Here is a 20337-nt window from a genome sequence, read left to right on the forward strand (position 1 = left end):
GAAAATAAAATAGTTTTAAAAAAGTTTTTTCTTAATCTTTTTTTTTGTTTTTTTTTTTAATTTTTGTACCAAAAGTATAAAACTTGTTTCCACTAAGTTTATCAAAATCTATTAAAGATTACTCTGAGAAAGTTTTAAAATAATTGCTCAAAAACTGAAGAAGAAGATAGATTATTATTGAAATAGCCTAATGTTGCCTTTTTAGTTTGCACCTCCCATATAGAACCTTATGAAACTTTTAACTTAGATTGCTTATATCTCAAAAATTACATTAAATCTCAACAAGTGATAAAAATCAACTGGTAGCTTAACAAATTATGTAAAAAACAAGCCTAAATTTCAAAAAAATGTGATTTACCCTCCTATACTCTTAACTTTTAATTTCCATCAAAAATTTTGGTAATACAGATAAAAGAGTTTATGTATTATTCTTGTTTATTGAAAGTTTTTTAGTAACTGTAATTTTAAATAGAATTAAAAACAAGAGTTATTTTTTTTTAATATATTCTTTATATATTTTTGAATTTTGCAAAGAATAAGTTAACATGGATTTTAGTCTGTCCACCAAACATATTCATATATTCTATTCAATAATCTCTTTATTCATTGCAATTGCTAGTGACGTTCAATAATATATACAAAATATAACAGAATACATTTCACTTTTCTTAAATTTATTGTAGTACTTTTGTAGTAAGGCTCATCAGAAATTGTATCTTACTAAGTTAGAATGAATACAAATTGAAATAAAATCATACTGTAGTTTAAAGTTCAGAAATATAAAATGACATAATAATCGAACAAAGTGTTTTGGTAAACTTGTTAGAATTAAAACAATCTAAAATAAACAAGCTATAGAATTAAATACAGAAAAAGTTTGTATACCATACTATACTTTAAAATAAAATTTAACAACAAACAAATTACTTTAAAATTACTTAATATAAGGATTTAAAAAGTCTAGTATGGTATACAAACTTTTTCTATTTACATAAACTGGGCCTTAAAGATTGATTACACAAGGCTTCCAGAATATGCAGTTGAACAGAGTTCTACGCTCTCACTAAGACTGAAAAATTCTCCTTTTTATAATGTTTAGCACACTCAGGTTTTAGTATACCAAATGTATATAGCATAAGCACTTACTTAATTTTTAACATTTGATTATTACGTTATTTTATATTTCTAAACTTTTAACTACAGTATGATTCAATTTCAATTTGTAACATTCTAACTTAGTAAGATACAATTTCTGATGAGCCTTGCTACAAAAGTACTAAAAAAAATTTAAGAAAAATGAAATGTATTCTGTTATACTTTTATATAAGTTATGCACCAGAAAAAAGCTGCTAAAATAGTATATACATTAGTAAAATCTAAGAAGATGAAATTTTTATATTAAACACAGTCTTGTTTTCAGAATATAGTTATAATTTAATTAGAGTTCAGTTGTAGATATTCTTATTTTTTGTAGTGACAAAATAATTAAATGTGAACAAACTTTTGAGTACACTTAATGTTTAATCTTGAAAAATTTGCTTAAAGTAAGTATTTTTAATTTTTTAAACTGAATATATTTAGCTTCAATAACATAGGTGAGTTTAGAATAATACAACAAAATTTTAAATTCTTAAATAGATTTTTTTTGCAGATATTAATTAAGTTCATAATGTTTAACAAAGAATTGCTTATTTAAAAACAAAGATTAACTAAATATAGTATAAAACTTTGCCATCTTTTAATCTGCATATTCTATTTGAACTGCATTTGAACTTTTAATTTATTGTTGAAAAAAAAACTATTTACTTACATAATCAATCAAAGAATACTGCATATATTTATTTACATTTTGTCGGGTATTACATGACACTTTTACTTTTTTTCTTGTATGTTGATAGAGTTAATATATTTACTCAGAATAAGATCTAAATTTTATTTTTAAAGCTAAAATTTAAAAAAAAAAAACACTTGTGTAGTGATTAGAAAATACAGATTTAACAACACTAGATCATAGCTATCATAACTGAAAGTATTTAAAATGTCTACAAACTTTTTGTTAACAAAACTCAAAATACTACATTTTAATTTTTTTTAATAGTAAAAAAACATCAGTCTCAAACTCTACCCCTTGCAACAATAAACGTTTTCTGGGGAAATAATGCAATCCAATCAATTAAAACAGGTAAAATTAGACTATATTTTCATATTGAACAGTAGTTCAATCCATTAACCATAGTTATGTGCGGTTAAATTTTTCGTTTATACTTTTTTTTTTAACTTATAAAGTTTATAGTTAATATAAATAATGTGGAGTACAACTTTGATTGCAATAAAGAAGATAGCTAAGCATTTATAAAAGAAAGTTTGAAACTTACAGCTTGAATTAAGGCTAGAATAAGGCTTAAAAAAGATTTCATACCTGGGACGAGACATAAGTTACCTAGTTTAAAACTTGAATAATTGTTCATGTATATTTAGTAGTAATATGCATCAGTACTCAGCTATAAGGTAAATTAGACGTTAAATTAAAAGTAATAACCACTGACGCCTCGGTCATATCTTTATAATTAAATAGCTACACAATACTATCAACGAGGAAGTTTTAAAACCAGGGTCCCAAGCTTCTTTCCATAAGGCCCCCTTATAAAAAATTAAAAAACTTTGGTTAAGCCCCCTCCTTAAAAAGTTCTCAAAAAACGAATCTTAGATATACCTAAGACCTTTTTTAACCTTCATCATCACTTCCAGAATATCTAGTCTGGTGTAAAACTCAAACTTTGGCTTTATTGCCCCATTCCCCCTTTGCAGTTTATGGTCCCCTAAAATTAAGAAAAGGACCACTTTTGGGATACCCTGGTTTAAACGAACTAGTCTCAACTCAACACCATGTAGGGCAGGTTTCGCTAGCTTGGTCATATTCTAAGGATGAACAAAGAGCAAATTAAATAATCTCTGTTGTAAACTATTTTGTCGTTGACAAACACAACCAGGATCGTCCTACACTAGATTTTGAGGATATCAGCAAGGGTGACTAAAGATCTTAAATGTCGTTACTGATGAGTAAGAGTTGCTCTTAAATAACCGTAACAAATAACAATCTACTTTATACAAAAGACTAAGCTACACTTTAAGATTGTTTTAGTTTTTTGTGTTACTATTTTTTTTTCTTCACTGAGTTTTTATTTTTTTATTATACTTGGATTTTCGATAGGGGTCGGACGAAATTTGATTTGTAAAAGTTTTGAACGGTTTGAAACTAATTTAACAGGAAAAAAATGGTATTAGTTAAAGGAGTCTTGTTCTAATTTAAAGATACTTCCTCTTATATTTACTGCATCAGCAAAATAGAAATAAAATTACACCAGTTTTTACTTTAAGTTATTAAAAATTTATTTTTTTGATAAATGTTTAATATGTTTGGGTAAGGTGGGTTAGGAATAAGGATATGATTTTTTTAATTTTAAAAAATATCTGCTGACTCAGCAAATATTAGAGAAAACCCCTTTTAGATTACAATCGGACCCGAGTTAAAGGGATTAGAAAATAAATAAATAGTGTTAATAAGTTGTTAAATATTATGGAGACGACAAGTTAAAATAAAACCAAGTTGAAAACAAATTTAATTTAGTTGTGCAACAAAATAGTTACAAAAGATTTATTTTTCAAACTTCGATTGCAAACGATTACAGTAAAACCTTTAACTTAAAGATTAAATACTTAAGGGTAATAGTATAAATGTTAGTTTCTAAAAACAAATAGTAGTAGTAAAACTTTATCTGGCAAGTAAACACTTTTAAATGGTGAGTCTAATATAAAGGTATGATTAAATTTACATTCTACATTAAACCATTGTACGTATAAGCTAATATAAGTACGAACTAAAGGTTTTTTTTTTTTTTGCTACATTTAAGTTTGAAATGTTAAAGTATTTCTAAACGTTCATTTTAACAGTGATATTACAAAGTTTTAACTTATAATTATCTTAACTAAAAGTTACTTCATACAAAAGTAACATAGTATTGTTCCTGTAGTTAAAACACTTTTTTTTCATTTAAGAATTTTTTTTAGAATTTTAATAGTCTCAAATGTTATAAAATTTCTAATTCAGCGATCGCTTTCGTTTGTCGTTTTATTCTTAAAGTAATAGTTTCAATTTTAAACTAATTATAGTAAAACTTGTGCTAATATTATTTTCTATGCATTTACCTTTTTTAGTACAATGGTAAAAACAGAAATATTATTGAAATCAAAGAAACACGAAGTTTTTTAGGTAAAGATGCTTCAAAAAAATAGTTATTTCTGCATTGGGTTTAAATTAAAATATTTAATCTGTTCTTTTTTGTTTAAAACTAATAAAGCAAGTGAACCTAATGGCTAAATAAGTAAGATGTGCTCTGCTTTAAGTGTTTTGTTTAACTTCTTGAAAATAATTCAAACCTAGCCTAGATTTAAAAACATAACAAGATTAATTATGAACACCATACTCTAAAAGTATGCATATTATTTATTTTACAAATAAGATAATTTAATAAATGTACAAATACTAACAGAGAAACAACTATTATACGAAACGTAAAGATCAAACAAAAACTCGTACAACATGTGAGATGACCTTTAATCCAAGTTTTATAAATTTGCTTTTATAAGGTAGCTCAGCAAAAGCATCAATGGTGTTTCTTCAATTATTTTATCTGACGTCATGTTGTATCATTACCAACGTCATAATGTAAACATTTCGTTTGAATTTTCAGATGAAAAAGATTTTACTACCTACTATAAGGCGAGTTGAGTACTATCCGACAAAAGTTTCTGACATGATTTTCTACAGCTATGAAGATGAAGGAAGTACATTTAATCCAGTGAACTTGTTTCGCTAGGATCTTTTGTTAGCAAACGCTTAAATTTATATTTTGAAAAGTTAAAATAAATATACCCATTTAATTAAAACTATCAGTTTTTACAAATATAAATAAATATCTAAGTATAAAAGTTTAACCGAACAAAATTATAATTTAGATAAGCACAAAAAACACTTAAAATAGTAAGTCAGTTTTTTTTGTATGAAATAATATTAAAAACAATAATAATCATAAAAAAAGTCAATCTGTTACTAATTTCAAATGTTATCAGTAATTTCAGCTTTTGAGAAATCTGAAGAACTTTTTTCTTTTTTAATGTTTTAAAAAAGCTCTATTTTTATGTTAACTTTTTAGTTGTTTCAAAGAGTAATGTAGTCGTTTTATTATTTATATTAAGAGTGAACAACGTATGTAGTATTTTTAGCTTAAAAAACACTTGTACAAAACAAATATTTAAACTTTTTTATTACAAAGATTTATAAAAATGTATTGTAGATACATATCAGTACTTATCTAGACATAATTTCATCTTAATTTCATTTCAGAGGTTTTTCTTTCGTTTTTTTAGTAATTTTTTTAAAGTCAATTTTAACAAGGCTAAGACGCAGATAATGTTTTTCGATAAATCTGGTCCGCCATAGAATTAAAATAAATTTCTTAACATTTTTGACAAAGTTACAAACATTTTATACTTCTTTACTTGAATAATAAAGTAGTTTCAATATCAAAAGTAAAAACTAACGACACTAAAACTTTTATTACAACTAATTTATTTAAATTTCACTTTCCGCATAAAATTTCGACAAAAATTCATCGCAAACTATAAATCAGTTTTAAACAAACCAGTAAAACTAAATTACGATATCAAACATTGAAACGAACCGTTTATGAACAAAATAAAAAGAGATGATTTTGATTTTAATTCAAAAGTCTCTAATTTGTTTAATGAATTGCAGTACCTCATTAAACTTACTTAGTATTAAAGAAAAAAAAAAAACGTGATAAAAATAAAATAAGCAAATTTTCTTAAATATCCTCTACAATTTATAAATACTCTACAATTGCACGTTTTTAATAGTTAATTTTCCCTCATCATGTAAGTGTGAGCTTTATAATAATAAATATTAATTATAGTCCACAGTAAACAAATATATAAACTGTTTAGATATTATAATATAACTATATGCAAATGGCTTTAAATAAATAAAACAAAACAGCCATCTATAAATGTTGCTTTCAATTCTACAAAACAAAACACTTTCTATTTGATTGTTTTTTATATTTTTTTAAAATTTAGATGGTACTTTGAAACAAACAAAAAATATACACAATTATCAACATAAAATCAATAAAATATAGTCTTCTTTTTCTATCAATGTGAGTTTTAAACATAAACAACACAAGTTGATAAATTCTTATTCAAAGTATATTTAAATAAAGTGTATTTATCAATTTTTAAGCAAAAATACCATAATTGCCGTTTTGCCAAAAGTTCGACATTAATTAAGTTAACTTACCTCGTCAACACAAGGCACATGCAGATCTATAATTACGAATCTGCTGTATTTACAATTGTTAGATGTATGTACAAAAATCTAAGATACAACAACAACTGTTAATATAACTAGCTTGTCTGTACTAAACTTATTCAACATTTAATAGTAAGAGTCGCATGAATTTATTAATTTAAAACTATAAAAATTCAAATATGATTTTTATTTTAATTGTAACAAAGTAGTTTTTATTCAAACTTGAAATTTTTGAGTTGTCTGCTACATAAAGCGTGATTCATGTGGCTGAAATTTTTCTTTTTTATAACAAAATTTGTGAAGTTGTTCAATTTTGATGATTTTTTTTTCACCCTGCATCATAGTAGAACAATGCTTTCATAGTATTTTATATAAAAATCATTTTAACTTTTATTTTCCAAAAAAGAAACAGTTGTAATTACTTGATATTACTTTGTGCAAATTTAAAACCTTTAATTTTTTTTACTTACTTTATTGTAGGAAATATATTTATTTGGAAAAATATCCATACTTTAATTAAAATAGTAACTAAGTTTTTTAGAATATTTTCTTTACTATACCTATCAACAAAAAATTATTTTTTACTCTAACTCATAAACAATCATTTTAATACAACGATATTGTTTATATCTTAATAATTGCAGAATTATATTTGAAAAAATTATCTAAACAAATCACAGTTTTTAAAAGTAATACAGTTTTAACATCTCTAGAACTTTTCTAATTTCTGCATTTTAAACTTATAAGATTATAAAAACTAACAAATTCCTTGAAAACCTAAAGTTAAAATTTGTACTTTTCAAGATTGTGCTTATAATTTTTTTTTTATAAACTAGTTTAAGTCAAACAAATAAAAAACTTTACATCGTAATTACCGTTTAGAGTAAGTCTACATAAAATAAAACATAATTACAACTGTTTAAATCGCAACTAGCAATTTTAAAAAATAAAGTTATACATAGTAGTTCTAAAAACTTAAATTATAACTTAACATTTAAAAAGAAACACCTCGAACTAAAAAGTTTTGAATATGTTCAACCAAAATTATTATAAATGTTTATATTTCATTTTAATTTGACTGTTCAGTTTATACACCATTTAAAAATTTTGTCTTCCTACAAAAACTCAAGCTAAAGTTTGCTTATAACGAACTGAAATCAAAATGAGTAAATTAGTTATAAAAAACTAGGTCTAGCATCTTAGTATAAGTTTTACAAAGTTAAGTGCAGGGTTGCCAAAGGTTCTTTCCAGGTTTTCTAAATTTCTTCCAGATTTTTAAAAGAGAAAGTTTTTCGGTTCACTTTAAGTATAAAATTAAACTTAAGGTAAAAGTTTTCTTAAATAGTATAAAAAAAATATAAAAGGTCTTTTTGATAAAAAAACACTTTATGATACATACAAAAAAAAATTCTATATGATAGATTTACGTATCAAATCTGAGTTTCATTAATTTAAATGAAAAAATATTTCACAATTTCAGTAATTTTTGTTCAAAGTTCCAGGTTCTTTTTAAATTTATAAAATTTAAGATGTTTTGACTTTAATTGACAAGTTTAAGTTTTTTTGGTAACCCTGTAAGTAAGATCTATAACAGAGTGAAAAAATGTTTTCTAGTAGAATTTTTTAAACAAAGTATTTGAAATATAAAACAAAAGACATAATAGTTTATGTATTTAGACGCAAAATTAATTATAAAAACATTTTAGGTTTAAAAAAAGAATGTCATGTAAAATTGAAAAACTATATCCCATAAAATAATAGTTCTAATAATTTATAATACTGCCTATAAGTTAGTAATTTTAAATCTTAATGGTTTTATAATAGTATTCATAAATGATACAAACAACCACTTTTTATAACTATATATTTATTGTTTGTTTTTAAGTGGATTTAAGCCAATGAGACTAAAAACTACATCTAAGCTGTTGGTTGCTTATTGATATTCTTAACAAACGGCCAAGACTCCTAACCCTTAATCGAGACCTAAACTTCCTTACACTTAACATAAAGTTTAATTCGTACACTGAAAGCTCTTTTACTGATAATACATAATCTTAATATATATCCCCTTTCTACGATTAAAAAGCTTAAAGTGTTTAAAGTATAAAATGCATGATAGTAAACATTTATAATTTTATATGTAACATTAAGTAAAGATTACAGTTATTACATGTTATTAATAGAGTAAAAAAAACTTGATAACTTTTTAGGGTGGCCACTAGTTTTTTTAGAAATTTCTTCCAGGTTTTAGAAAGTACACATTTTTGGGTCTATTTTAATCTCAAAATTAAGTTAAAGGTGAAAAACTGTGTTAAATAGTATAATAACATTGAAAGATACTGTAAAACTACTTTACATGTGTTTTTTTTGATGACAAAAAAAGCTTTATCTATGGTAGACTTTTCGAGTCAAATCAAAACATTACTACTTAACATGTAAAAATTGTTTGAAATTCCAGATATTTTAGAGACTTTTAATCAAGTTCCTGGTTTTTCCAGGTTGTTTTTCAATATTTTTTAAATTCCAGGTTTTTAGGACTAAAATGTCAAATTCCAGGTTTTTCCAGGATTCCAGGTTTAGTGGCCACCCTGCTTAAATTTATAAAGTTTTTACCCTTATTTGAGTACAATTTTAAATTTTCTAATACCATGAATATAAGAGTAGGTAAGACCTACAAGTTATTAACGAAATAAAACTTATCACTATACATGTAGAAATCAAAACTATACATATCAGTAAAATTTTCAAGTCTTGTAAAGTACTATTAATACTTTGTGACTTAATTAACCTAAACATGAAGCATAACTAAATTTGATGAAAAGTTTTAATGTTTTGATGTTTGCAACTTATTAAATCATTTTAATCAGTTTCGACTACAAATATTACAACATTTACTAATATTTAGTTTTGTTATGTTTTTAAAATAAATAAAATATTTAAACAACGCTTAATTAACAATATTACATCTGTTTTGATATAATAATTAGTCATCGAGACATTAAACCGTTTAATTTAATGCCTTAATCTAAAACCAAATTAACTATAAATTTTATTTCAACCACGCAAATTAAGGGAAAGACTTTTTATTCACATGATAAATAAAAGCCCGCAAGTGTGAATTGCTCGCACTGGTATATACACATTAGATGAATAGAAAATGGGCGAAAGTGTGTTAGTGATGGTGGATCTTCTTGAAGTTGTCGAAATCGTAAATTTCATGCCTCAAACCTTCAACCGCTGGGTCGCGCACGTAGTTTGCTCGGTGGGTAGGGTAGCAGAAAACCTTCACAAAAATAAAGTAGTAAAAGTTTTGATAAGAAGCAAATGTAATGTATTGAAAGCAACATCATTTATATTTATTTTATAAACTAAATTTTTAATCACTTAAAACTTTATTTTGTAATAAGTAATATAGTCATAGCTCGATAGATATGTAAAAAAAAATGTGATTGTTAAAAACAAAACATTAAACCAATGTACAGTTTATTTTAAGTCATACTTTATAAAAAAAATCTATAACTCTCAACACTTTTTACTCCATTAGTTTTTTATGAGGTTTTAACAGTATCTGAACAACCTTATTAACAAAAAACTTGTGATAATTAGTAGTATACAAAAATAAGCTCCTAAACATTTTGCAACATATTTTTTTTTAATAAAAAACTAACGGTTTGACTTGGTTTGGTTGGGTCCATAGAGTTCCATTGGTCAGATGCATCACCAAAACGGAACACTCTAGTTTTAAAAATTAATTAGTATTAATAATAAGCTAATAAGAATTATAAAATAATAAAAAATTCTATATCCATAAATAAAAATTATGTTTTTAAAATAGAATGTTTTATTTATAATGAGTTATTCTAATACAAGCTTTATAAAATATACAGCTTTTTAAGTAATATATATTCCAACAGCATAATATTTTAATGATTTAAATAAGAAAATTCGTTGTTCTTGAAAGTTAAAGTGAGTACCTTTAAGATATAGCTTATAGTTGTAACACTTTTGAAATATAGTTATCTACTAACAATAAAACATTTTCAAACTAACTTTACGTCGTTCTTGAATGTTGACCACACAACTGCTGAAGCGGTAAGGATTGGAGCAAATCCGAGAACTACAAACAATGGCTTCAACTGTGAAAAAAAAGAGTTACTGTCTATCAGAAACGTAGCTAGCCCGAAAAGTTATGAATCTGCAAGGTACAAAACAGCGAGACGTATGATGACGTAATAGGGGTAGAGGGCAGTTTACACTACCTCTAGTGTTATTGTGTTTTATATTAATGTATGTTAAACTTCAAAAATAATGGAATTTTGATTTATGATAAATAACTGTATACAGGTTAGTTTACGTTATTACACACCAGTGGCATTGCCTCGTACTTTTGTTATGAGCTGCGGAGAAAAAAAATCACAAAACTATAAAAAAATATTTTGAACTAGCTTAAGACGTTTTTACATTACGACTACATCAACTTTTCAATGTAACAAAATATTTGTTTTCTAAAGAATTAAGGAAACTGTAGAAAAAACTTGATGTAAAAATACACGTTTTCTTAATGACTATAACCACTTTTTTTCGATAAAACTATTCTTGCTCGAGTTGTCCTTGCTCGAGTTGCCCCTGCTCAACTTGTCACAACCTGTCTTGTTGTTCTCACTTGAAAGTGATTTTTTAACAACGCAAAATCATGGTTTCAATTTACATTTTTTAACATTTTAAAAATCTATAGCTTTTAAAACGATTTTATTACAATGCATTGCTTTTTGATAAAGAGAATCTGAGCTGAGTTAAATGTATATAGTTTAAAAGTATTTAACTTGTTAATTTTTTTAGACACTACAGGTGCTAAAGAGTGTTTATATTTTATAATTATTTATCAGGAGGGCGAAAATAAGTATAAAAAATTCTAAAAGCTAAGAAAGCAGGGTCTTTTTAAGCTAAAGAATTGAAACTAAAGCACGTTTCTTTTTTTGAAAATGTTTACGCTACGTGCCTGCTGTCTATTATAAGTTTTTATTTTTTAAGTATAAATATAAAGTTATATATACTAACACTGTAAAAAAGGTGTTAAGTTAAAATATTTAAGGTCTAATTTGAATCATCAATACTTTATAATCGTAATTTAAACTTTTAAGTAAAATTCTTAGTCTATAACCTTTTATTTTGAATTTAAAATTTATCATTTAAAAAAAAAAAATAAGTTGTAGTGTATTGCTTCAAAAATAAGTTCTTGATTTAAATTTAAATATAAGCGAAAGTTTTTAAAAACAGGATGTGATTTTTTTTTATCTTAAACTAATCAGGGATATAAAAATTAAAGAAAATCAAATAAATTTACAATTTAAAATTAGTTATCTTACGGAGGTTACTAATTTATTGAACGTAAGCACTTTAGAATCAATAACAAATAAACTTACATGAGGCTCATGATGGATGGAGTGCTTGGTTGCTGCAATTAGTGCTTTAAACATTTTATTTATTAGAAAATATTTAATTAGATCTGCAAAAATATTTTGTTTTGTTTGTGGTGCAGTTGGTATGGCTTGAAGTTTGAAAATAATACTGTTTTTGTTAAGATTTCGTATCCTAAATATATACTTTTTATTAACTATTCTAAAACAAGTAAAGTGGTTATAACTTAATTAGTATCAGTAAAGAAAAAAATCATAGAAAATAATGGTTTTTCATTTAAAAAATAATACTAGGTACTAGAAACTGAACTTAAATTGTTTAATCATTGGTTACGCGAACACTTTTTTTTCAAAAAAGAATCTTAAAAAACCATTTAATCACTTAAAATTTTATAAACAAACTTTATGCCTAATAAACACTTAAGTTTATACAGAAATACTTAGATTATTTTTTAACTTTTGAAGTCAAGAAAAACAGGTGAGTATTTTTTAAATAAAATTTTCAGAAAACTTGGCTGGTTATTGAGAATATATAAGTAGAAGTAAACAATATAACTACAAGTTATTTTAAAGCTTTTGTAAGCATTTATCAATTTAAAGTCTTACACAGTGTATTGTTTTTTTACTTAATTTTATTACAAAATATCTTCTTTGTGGTTCTTAGTACCCTAGTAAACAAAGAGTTAACTATCCAGTTTTAGCTTAACTATTTTTTCAACAGTTTTTAGTTTACAGTTTTTAAAAACAAGCAAAAACTTGTAACTATTAAAGTATATAAATCTGAATACTCAATAGATCATTTATAGAGTCAATAAAAGAACTACTTTTTTTTATGTGATAAGTATTATTTTTAACTTTTATTTCTTACGTCAGGACTTAAAATATTAAAGTATGCAGTCCAAGCATGTGTAACTATTTTAACACTATATAAACTTTCTTTAGAAAAACAAACAAACTGTCCTTAGTTTTCATATCATTATAAAAAAGTTTTAATACCAGTTTTAATCGGTATAATACAATCGTAAAAAAATTTAAAGGTTATTTATCCTTAATTTACATCAGAAATTAGTTAAGAAGCAAAACTCAATATTAAATATAACATGAGAGAATTAGTTAACTAAACAAGGATGATGAATAATCAATATCTTTCTGCTTACATATTTGGTTTATTTAAACGATTGTATATGGCTTCAATTTTGAGCAGGTCAAAAACATTGTTACAACTCAATAATAAATTCACACATTAATTATCATAATGATGTAGATATTATAGCTGCATCATTATATTAATTTGTTTGAGCAATAGTTTCAAACGTCTTAGCAAAAGCTAGCTTCATAACTCATCTCATAATCAACTGTATATATTTTTTCTATTTCCGTTGTACTTTTCAAACCAAAGTTTAATTAATTTAGATAACTTAAACTAATAAATTAGTATTTCTTTTATGATTTCAACAATATTATAAATTAAATATAAGCCAGAAATCAATAAAATATGGTCCAGTTGCTTTTCTCGTCAAGAACCTTCCAGACCTTAATTTGTCGATCATTAACTTTTAGTAGTTTAATAATTTCTTAAGTTCTGCATCGTTTAAAACCTTTAAGTTATAAGGAGGTTGTTAATTCAGGAGTTTGTATTACAATAAAAGTTTTAACTAGCAAAATTACCTATTGATAATTAGTTTTTTAGCCTGTTGAAATTAATTTAAGTTATAACTTGGTTTTACGACACTAAAAGCTACAATTTAAATTTGAAGTAACTAATAATTTTAATTAGTCAGAAGTATGTAGTATTTGATAGACACAAATTAATTTTAATTTTCAAATTAGAATCAGTAATTTATTATCTAGTTCCAATTAATTAATAAGTTAATCTTTAATATATTTTAAAACCATAACGTATAATGAACAACAATAACTGGTGTTTTTCTAAATATTTACAAACATAAGACAATTGTTAAACACATCAGCTTTTTATAACTGTAAGCTTAGGAAACAATGTAAACTAAAATATTATAATCAACCTATTATATCTAAGTTATGACCAAAATATCTAAACTTTAATAAATTGGTATGTAAGTTGAAAGAACTTACATACTACTACACTTTCTACATTGTTTTGTTGTTACTAAACACTTGCCCTATATCATACTTATAATATGAATTTTTATGCTAAAATTGTATAAATTAATACAAGGAATTAGTTTCTGTGGTACTTACCAACGTTTAATTTAGCTTTACAGTAGTAAAAAGGTTACTAAAATGTTTATTTTAAAGTACTTATAGTTTTTTTTATGTTTATTTATCAACTAGCTTATGTAAGAAAGAACAGTATGTTAGTAATGAAAATAGTTTTTCAACAATTTTTATTTTAGTATTTCGGTAGCTGTGTGTGTTTTTTTATTTTTGATTAGTTTTTATCAAACTAAATTTAATTTTTTAATACTTATTTGTTTTCTTAATTTATTTAAATGATTAAATTGATAATTGTTGCTTATTTTATGTAAAGCTGTTTTATAAGTTTACTAAACTAAAATCAGTTTTTGTTTTTTTAACTATATTAACTGGTTTTACTTAATTTAAAGATTTTTATTTATCTTTATTAATACGTAATTTTACTTTATTTTGAGTCAAATTTAAGAAATAAAAGTTACAAAACAATAAAATTATTTAACTTTAATAACTTATGTGTATGTAATAACAACTGATATTCTTTACCAATTTTTAATTGTTTTTTAAATATTTTCAAGATTGAGCTACAATACTTCAGGGAAATTTCAAAACTTTTAAGTTAAATGTTATTTAGCTGTACCTTAATAGTATTGTTAAAAAACTTAAAATCCTTTTAGTAACTGCAGTTCAGTACTTTACCATAGTAAAAAATATTTTAAAACCATAACGTATAATGAACAACAATAACTGGTGTTTTTCTAAATATTTACAAACATAAGACAATTGTTAAACACATCAGCTTTTTATAACTGTAAGCTTAGGAAACAATGTAAACTAAAATATTATAATCAACCTATTATATCTAAGTTATGACCAAAATATCTAAATTGCATAAAAAATTTAGGTATTTTAGTGTGTGCTGTTTCTTTTTTCAAGTTTTTTTTTTAAGTGTAATTTCTAACTTGATCTTATTTAACTTAATTAACTTCTATAAATTTTGTTTAGATTTTACATTACCTAGAAAACAACTTTATCGTATTTATAATAAATTATAAGCAAACTAAGTTAGTAAAGGCAAAAAAAGATAACTAGGAAAGATAGAAAAGTAAAAACAAAAAAAATATTTAAATTTTTAGAATGATTTGTTGACAGTCACTGTTTTCATTTAATAAAAGAACACTTCAATAAAAAAACTATCATCTAAAATTATACTTTTAAACCTGATATTTTTAAACATAATAACTAAATAAAATTGTATTTTATGTACAGTCTATGCTCTGCCTTTTTTCAACTAATGATAAAACAAATCTCAGTGTTTATTCTATACAATTTATTCTGCTAACAGGCTAAAATCTTTATTTAAATTTTTCTATTATCATTTAATTTCTGGAAGGTCATCGTTGCAACTCTTTTTTCCTTTAAAGTCGTCGTAGTTGTAGATGCTGTCCTTGAGTTCTTCGAAAGCGGGGATTTTTTTGTAAGCGCATCTGTGAACCTTGTTGCAGTAGAGCTGAAAATAAGGATGTGACTAAAACTAAAACCGTAAACTAATTTATCTGAAACTTGTTTTGAACTAAAACGTTTACCTCAAACTAAAACTAAAGACTAAATAATTGAAAAGTGGTGACTAAATTACCTAAAACTTTCAACTGAGTTATCTATAACTAAAAATTGAATTATTTGAAACTAGAAACAAAATTACCTGAAACTGTTGTGAAAACTTTTACTATGGTAAAGTACTGAACTGCAGTTACTAAAAGGATTTTAAGTTTTTTAACAATACTATTAAGGTACAGCTAAATAACATTTAACTTAAAAGTTTTGAAATTTCCCTGAAGTATTGTAGCTCAATCTTGAAAATATTTAAAAAACAATTAAAAATTGGTAAAGAATATCAGTTGTTATTACATACACATAAGTTATTAAAGTTAAATAATTTTATTGTTTTGTAACTTTTATTTCTTAAATTTGACTCAAAATAAAGTAAAATTACTAAATTACGTATTAATAAAGATAAATAAAAATCTTTAAATTAAGTAAAACCAGTTAATATAGTTAAAAAAACAAAAACTGATTTTAGTTTAGTAAACTTATAAAACAGCTTTACATAAAATAAGCAACAATTATCAATTTAATCATTTAAATAAATTAAGAAAACAAATAAGTATTAAAAAATTAAATTTAGTTTGATAAAAACTAATCAAAAATAAAAAAACACACACAGCTACCGAAATACTAAAATAAAAATTGTTGAAAAACTATTTTCATTACTAACATACTGTTCTTTCTTACATAAGCTAGTTGATAAATAAACATAAAAAAAACTATAAGTACTTTAAAATAAACATTTTAGTAACCTTTTTACTACTGTAAAGCTAAATTAAACGTTGGTAAGTACCACAGAAACTAATTCCTTGTATTAATTTATACAATTTTAGCATAAAAATTCATATTATAAGTATGATATAGGGCAAGTGTTTAGTAACAACAAAACAATGTAGAAAGTGTAGTAGTATGTAAGTTCTTTCAACTTACATACCAATTTATTAAAGTTTATCTAAACAAACTTCAAGCAAGATCTTAATTTATATCAAAGTATTTCTTTTTTAATTCTCATAGTACAATTACAAACCGTACTAATAATTTTATATTCATCACTTTTTAAAACTTATAAAGTGAAATGAATGAACAAAAAATCATGAAGTTAAATAAAATAAATAGAAATAAATATTACGTTTAGTAAATATCAGCTCGGTATTTTCTAAATATTATTCCTTATAATTAGAAATAAAATCTTATATTGTTTCTTTTTTTTAGTTTTATAAGTTATGTACAATTTACAAAAATTTATCAGTGTCTAGTGTACTTTAAGTACAAATTTCTTTCAAATCTTTCGGTTTAATCTATATTTTTTTCTAATTATAAAATTTACAATTAAGTAATTAAAATTTATTAAAAAAATATTCTATTAAAAAAGTATTCTATTGAAAAAAGGTATGAACTTAAATAATTTATTTTCAATTTGTTTAAGACTCGAAAATTTAAGTACTGCTAAAATTATATTATTTAAAATTTTAGGTTTTAAAAATCTAGATTAAAAAAATTAAGAAATTTCTTTACAGCATTTATAGTTTTCAAAAACAAATTGCAGCCCAAATTTTTGTATTAAAAACTTTTTAAGGGATTGGTTTTATTCTTAAAAATCAATTACATATTTCACATTCTACCAAAAGTATCTCATAGTTTATATTTTAAAAGCTTTCTTATAAGAATATTTTTAAATTTTTTGAAAATTAAAATTCTTAATAGTTTTAATTAGTATAATGGTAATGTTTAAAATAAAATACATATATCCCAACCATTAAGCAGGATTGTCACTATTAGAGGTAAAATAGCCAGCCTGAATGACCTAAACTGTCCTGAATCAGCCTGAGTTTGAAAAAAATTCAAAACATCCCAAGATTTTCAAAAATTTCAAAATATCCTGAGTGTGTGGCAAACCTGTAAAATAGCCATTCTGATTAAAAACTAAGCTTAGTTACAGAGCTTGCCTGAACTGAGTACATAGTAAAAATTAACAAAAAACTAATATGAGCTGAAACCATAATAAAGCTTAAATTTCTTAATAATTTGTTAAAATATTAAAAAGAACTAAAAAAATATTTTGAAAAAAAATAAGTCAAAAACTATCTTTAGATTTAGAAAAATATCCAAACTAGCCTCAGTTTTGCAAAAAAAAAGTTCAAACAAGCCTAAATTAGACTGAATCTTTCAAAAACCTCAAACTAAACTGAATGGTTGGCAACCCTGTCTGTGTCCTTAAATTTTTAGGAAATTTAAAAATAACAATTGACCCCTCTTTATACAACAATTAACAAAATACCAGTTGTGAAGGCTTGCATTGTGAAAGCTTCAAATACTCTTCCGTGTCACCAAAACGAGTCACGCTGAAAATGTTGATTGGGGTGAGTGTAAAAATAAAAGTATAACTTAATAAACAAAATGTTTAACTTCACTATTTTTAGAATTTTACGGTTAAAGGACTAATAGATATTAAGATAGTTATAAATAAAATAAAGACCGTTCTACTGCAACGATAACAGTGTAAATTAAAGTACAGGGGAGAGCCCACCTTGTTATCTGTAAATCATCTTGTTTTGAAAAATGTTAGTAGACTATTAACTTTTTTTCACAGATTAGTAAAGTTCTAAATATTATTACAATCTAAGAGTTCAAAGCAGAGTTAAAGAAATGAGCAAGCTAAACAGACAAAAAGTTAATTAATTTACAAACTAAACTAAAAAATGTATCATCTTCTTCAGTTTTGAAGCTTTTTTTTTAAATTAATCTTAATAGATTTTAAACTTTTTATACAAAATAATTTTGATAACAAAAAATATCTTTTTTTTTGTTACAATATTTTAATTATTCTAAAATGATGAATTTTTAAAATGATGAATGAGTTTAATTTTAAAAATATTTATTGAAGTTTTTATAAACTTATTATTTCTTTGAAATTAATTCTAAATGCCTTCAATACATACTCATTAAAGTTTTTATAATTAAAAAATTCAATTATTAAAATTAACTATAAGTTTGTGCTTTTATCAAAGAACCAAAAATAAACTTTTAGAATTTGTTGAATTTTTCCCTGTAAGGATAACATAATTCTTTATTAAAACAAATTTAACAAACTAACTTGACGTCTTTTTTATGACAGGCCCATGCAAGACTGCAGACGCCCAACACCGGTCCTAAAGCAATAACTCCAAGCATATATGGAAGCTGTGCAATATATTTATATTTAAACCTTTGTAGTGATTTTTAAAATCAATGCAGTTTAATACTGAAGAAAAAAATATTCGTTGCTTGGTTATTTATTTGAGTTGTTTTATAAAGTGATAATGCTAATAAGGATAAAAAATAAAGCAATTAGGACTATTTGCATTTTGAAATTTTTAAGTGAATTAAAAAAGTTTAATTATATAAAGTTTTAAATAAAAAATCCTAATTGTGATTTATTATTTTACATATCTAGAGACTTGAAGTCATATCATAACTCTTTAAAATTGATAACTACTAGTGTTAAAAAAAGTTTATTTTCCTGTTATGTTTTGGAAATGGTCATTAATAAGTACACTTTCTTGCTTTTTGATAAATAATTTAGTGCTTGATTAATTTCAAATGAAAACAAGCCTGAATTTTACACACAAAAACTTCAAAAACTAGTTACAGCTAAATGAGAAAAAAAAATTTTCAAGTATTTAGTCAGAATGAGACATTAGTGACTTGTTATGCCTTATTAATTGCAGGCTCAAGTTTTTATTCTTTAAAAAATGTACAGAGTAAACTCAAAGATTTATGTGATTAGTTAAAGACCAAATAAAAAATATTTATTAAACAATACTATAACAAAACTTTTCTTTGTACTTTTATATACTTTTTTAACTTCAAAAGTTTTTTAAATATTTATTTTATAAATTGCAAAAAAAACATCATTAACTCTAAGTAACTGTGCTACTACAAGAGTTTTAAATATAAAAAAGTACTTACATGAGGCATGAACAAAAAGCTTAGTTATATGAAAACAGAATTAATTTTTCTTTATTTAATTAAATCTACTGATTTGTTGCAATCATAAATATCTTTATCATTTCAGATTTAATGTTTCAATTTTACAAAAAAAACAAAAATTTTTAAACAAACACTCACGTGGGGTTCATGTTCAGAAGTTTTTCTCACTGCTATGCCAACTCTGCGAATCCAAGACATTATTGTCTTGATATAGTTACAGTGCTTATGTAGCTATTGTAAAATATGTACAAGTTATTTACAATCTGAAATGTTATTATATGTTAACATAAGCTAGTATTTTACAAAAAATTAAATAAACTGACTTAATGACAGTTATACATTGTAAAACTTATAGTTTGCTATTAAATTGTAAGTATAAATAAATTTAAAATTTAATTTAATTATAGGATTGCTCCTACAAAAATAACTCTTTGTGTTAAAAATTTGAACCAAAATTAAATAATTTAATTACATCAATAGTCTGAATATTAAAAGTGTACAAGAAAGGTAATTTATTTTTTTAAAACATTCATAATTTTCTACTAAACTATTTCTAGTATATTTAAAATGTCAAATCTTGTATACTATTTCCTTAAACTTATTCTAGTTAGCTTAGAGGCAAACTATTTTGCTTTCAAACTTAATCGTAGCATACTTGATAGAAAAACGAAGCGTTTTTCATAAAACTTTAGATAATATTATTGAAAATGAACTCCATTCTTAGTCAAAAAATAAGAATAGAGTATTTTTTGTAAAATCACATTTGTCTGAGAAACTAGTGTAGTG

At 24.0% G+C, this 20337-nt stretch overlaps 2 protein-coding genes across 2 annotated transcripts; both read right to left on the reverse strand.

Moving 5' to 3' along the window:
- Positions 1–9455: 9455 nt before the first annotated feature.
- LOC145844415 (uncharacterized) lies at positions 9456–11890 on the reverse strand. Its single transcript, XM_082951814.1, has 4 exons — positions 11812–11890; positions 10439–10524; positions 10057–10123; positions 9456–9671 (listed from the first exon to the last, which is right to left on the reverse strand). Exons 1-4 carry the CDS (start codon positions 11863–11865, stop codon positions 9561–9563), a joined length of 318 nt encoding a protein of 105 aa, XP_082807940.1. The 5' UTR covers positions 11866–11890; the 3' UTR covers positions 9456–9560.
- Positions 11891–15352: 3462 nt separating this feature from the next.
- On the reverse strand, positions 15353–19816 carry LOC145844345 (uncharacterized). The gene is made up of 4 exons (XM_082951738.1): positions 19690–19816; positions 18677–18762; positions 17861–17924; positions 15353–15487 (listed from the first exon to the last, which is right to left on the reverse strand). The coding sequence occupies exons 1-4, from the start codon at positions 19747–19749 to the stop codon at positions 15353–15355; spliced, it is 345 nt and encodes a 114-aa protein (XP_082807864.1). The 5' UTR covers positions 19750–19816.
- Positions 19817–20337: the final 521 nt, after the last annotated feature.

Source organism: Thalia democratica, chromosome 9 (assembly GCF_965202585.1).
Source record: "Thalia democratica chromosome 9, ktThaDemo2.hap1.1, whole genome shotgun sequence".
Classification (NCBI taxonomy): domain Eukaryota; kingdom Metazoa; phylum Chordata; class Thaliacea; order Salpida; family Salpidae; genus Thalia; species Thalia democratica.

Bases quoted from the DNA above. Each gene is read 5' to 3' on its own strand.
- LOC145844415 (XM_082951814.1), bottom strand. From the start codon at position 11,865: ATGTTTAAAGCACTAATTGCAGCAACCAAGCACTCCATCCATCATGAG. The intron at 10,124-10,438 runs GTTAGTTTGAAA...TTTTAAAACTAG, and splicing joins ACATTCAAGAACGACGTAAA to AGTGTTCCGTTTTGGTGATG. The intron at 9,672-10,056 runs GTTAGTTTTTTA...ATTTTTGTGAAG, and splicing joins CAACCAAACCAAGTCAAACC to GTTTTCTGCTACCCTACCCA.
- LOC145844345 (XM_082951738.1), bottom strand. From the start codon at position 19,749: ATGTCTTGGATTCGCAGAGTTGGCATAGCAGTGAGAAAAACTTCTGAA. The intron at 18,763-19,689 runs GTGAGTGTTTGT...TATATTGCACAG, and splicing joins CTTCTGAACATGAACCCCAC to CTTCCATATATGCTTGGAGT. The intron at 15,488-17,860 runs GTATTTTGTTAA...CCTTATTTTCAG, and splicing joins AATGCAAGCCTTCACAACTG to CTCTACTGCAACAAGGTTCA.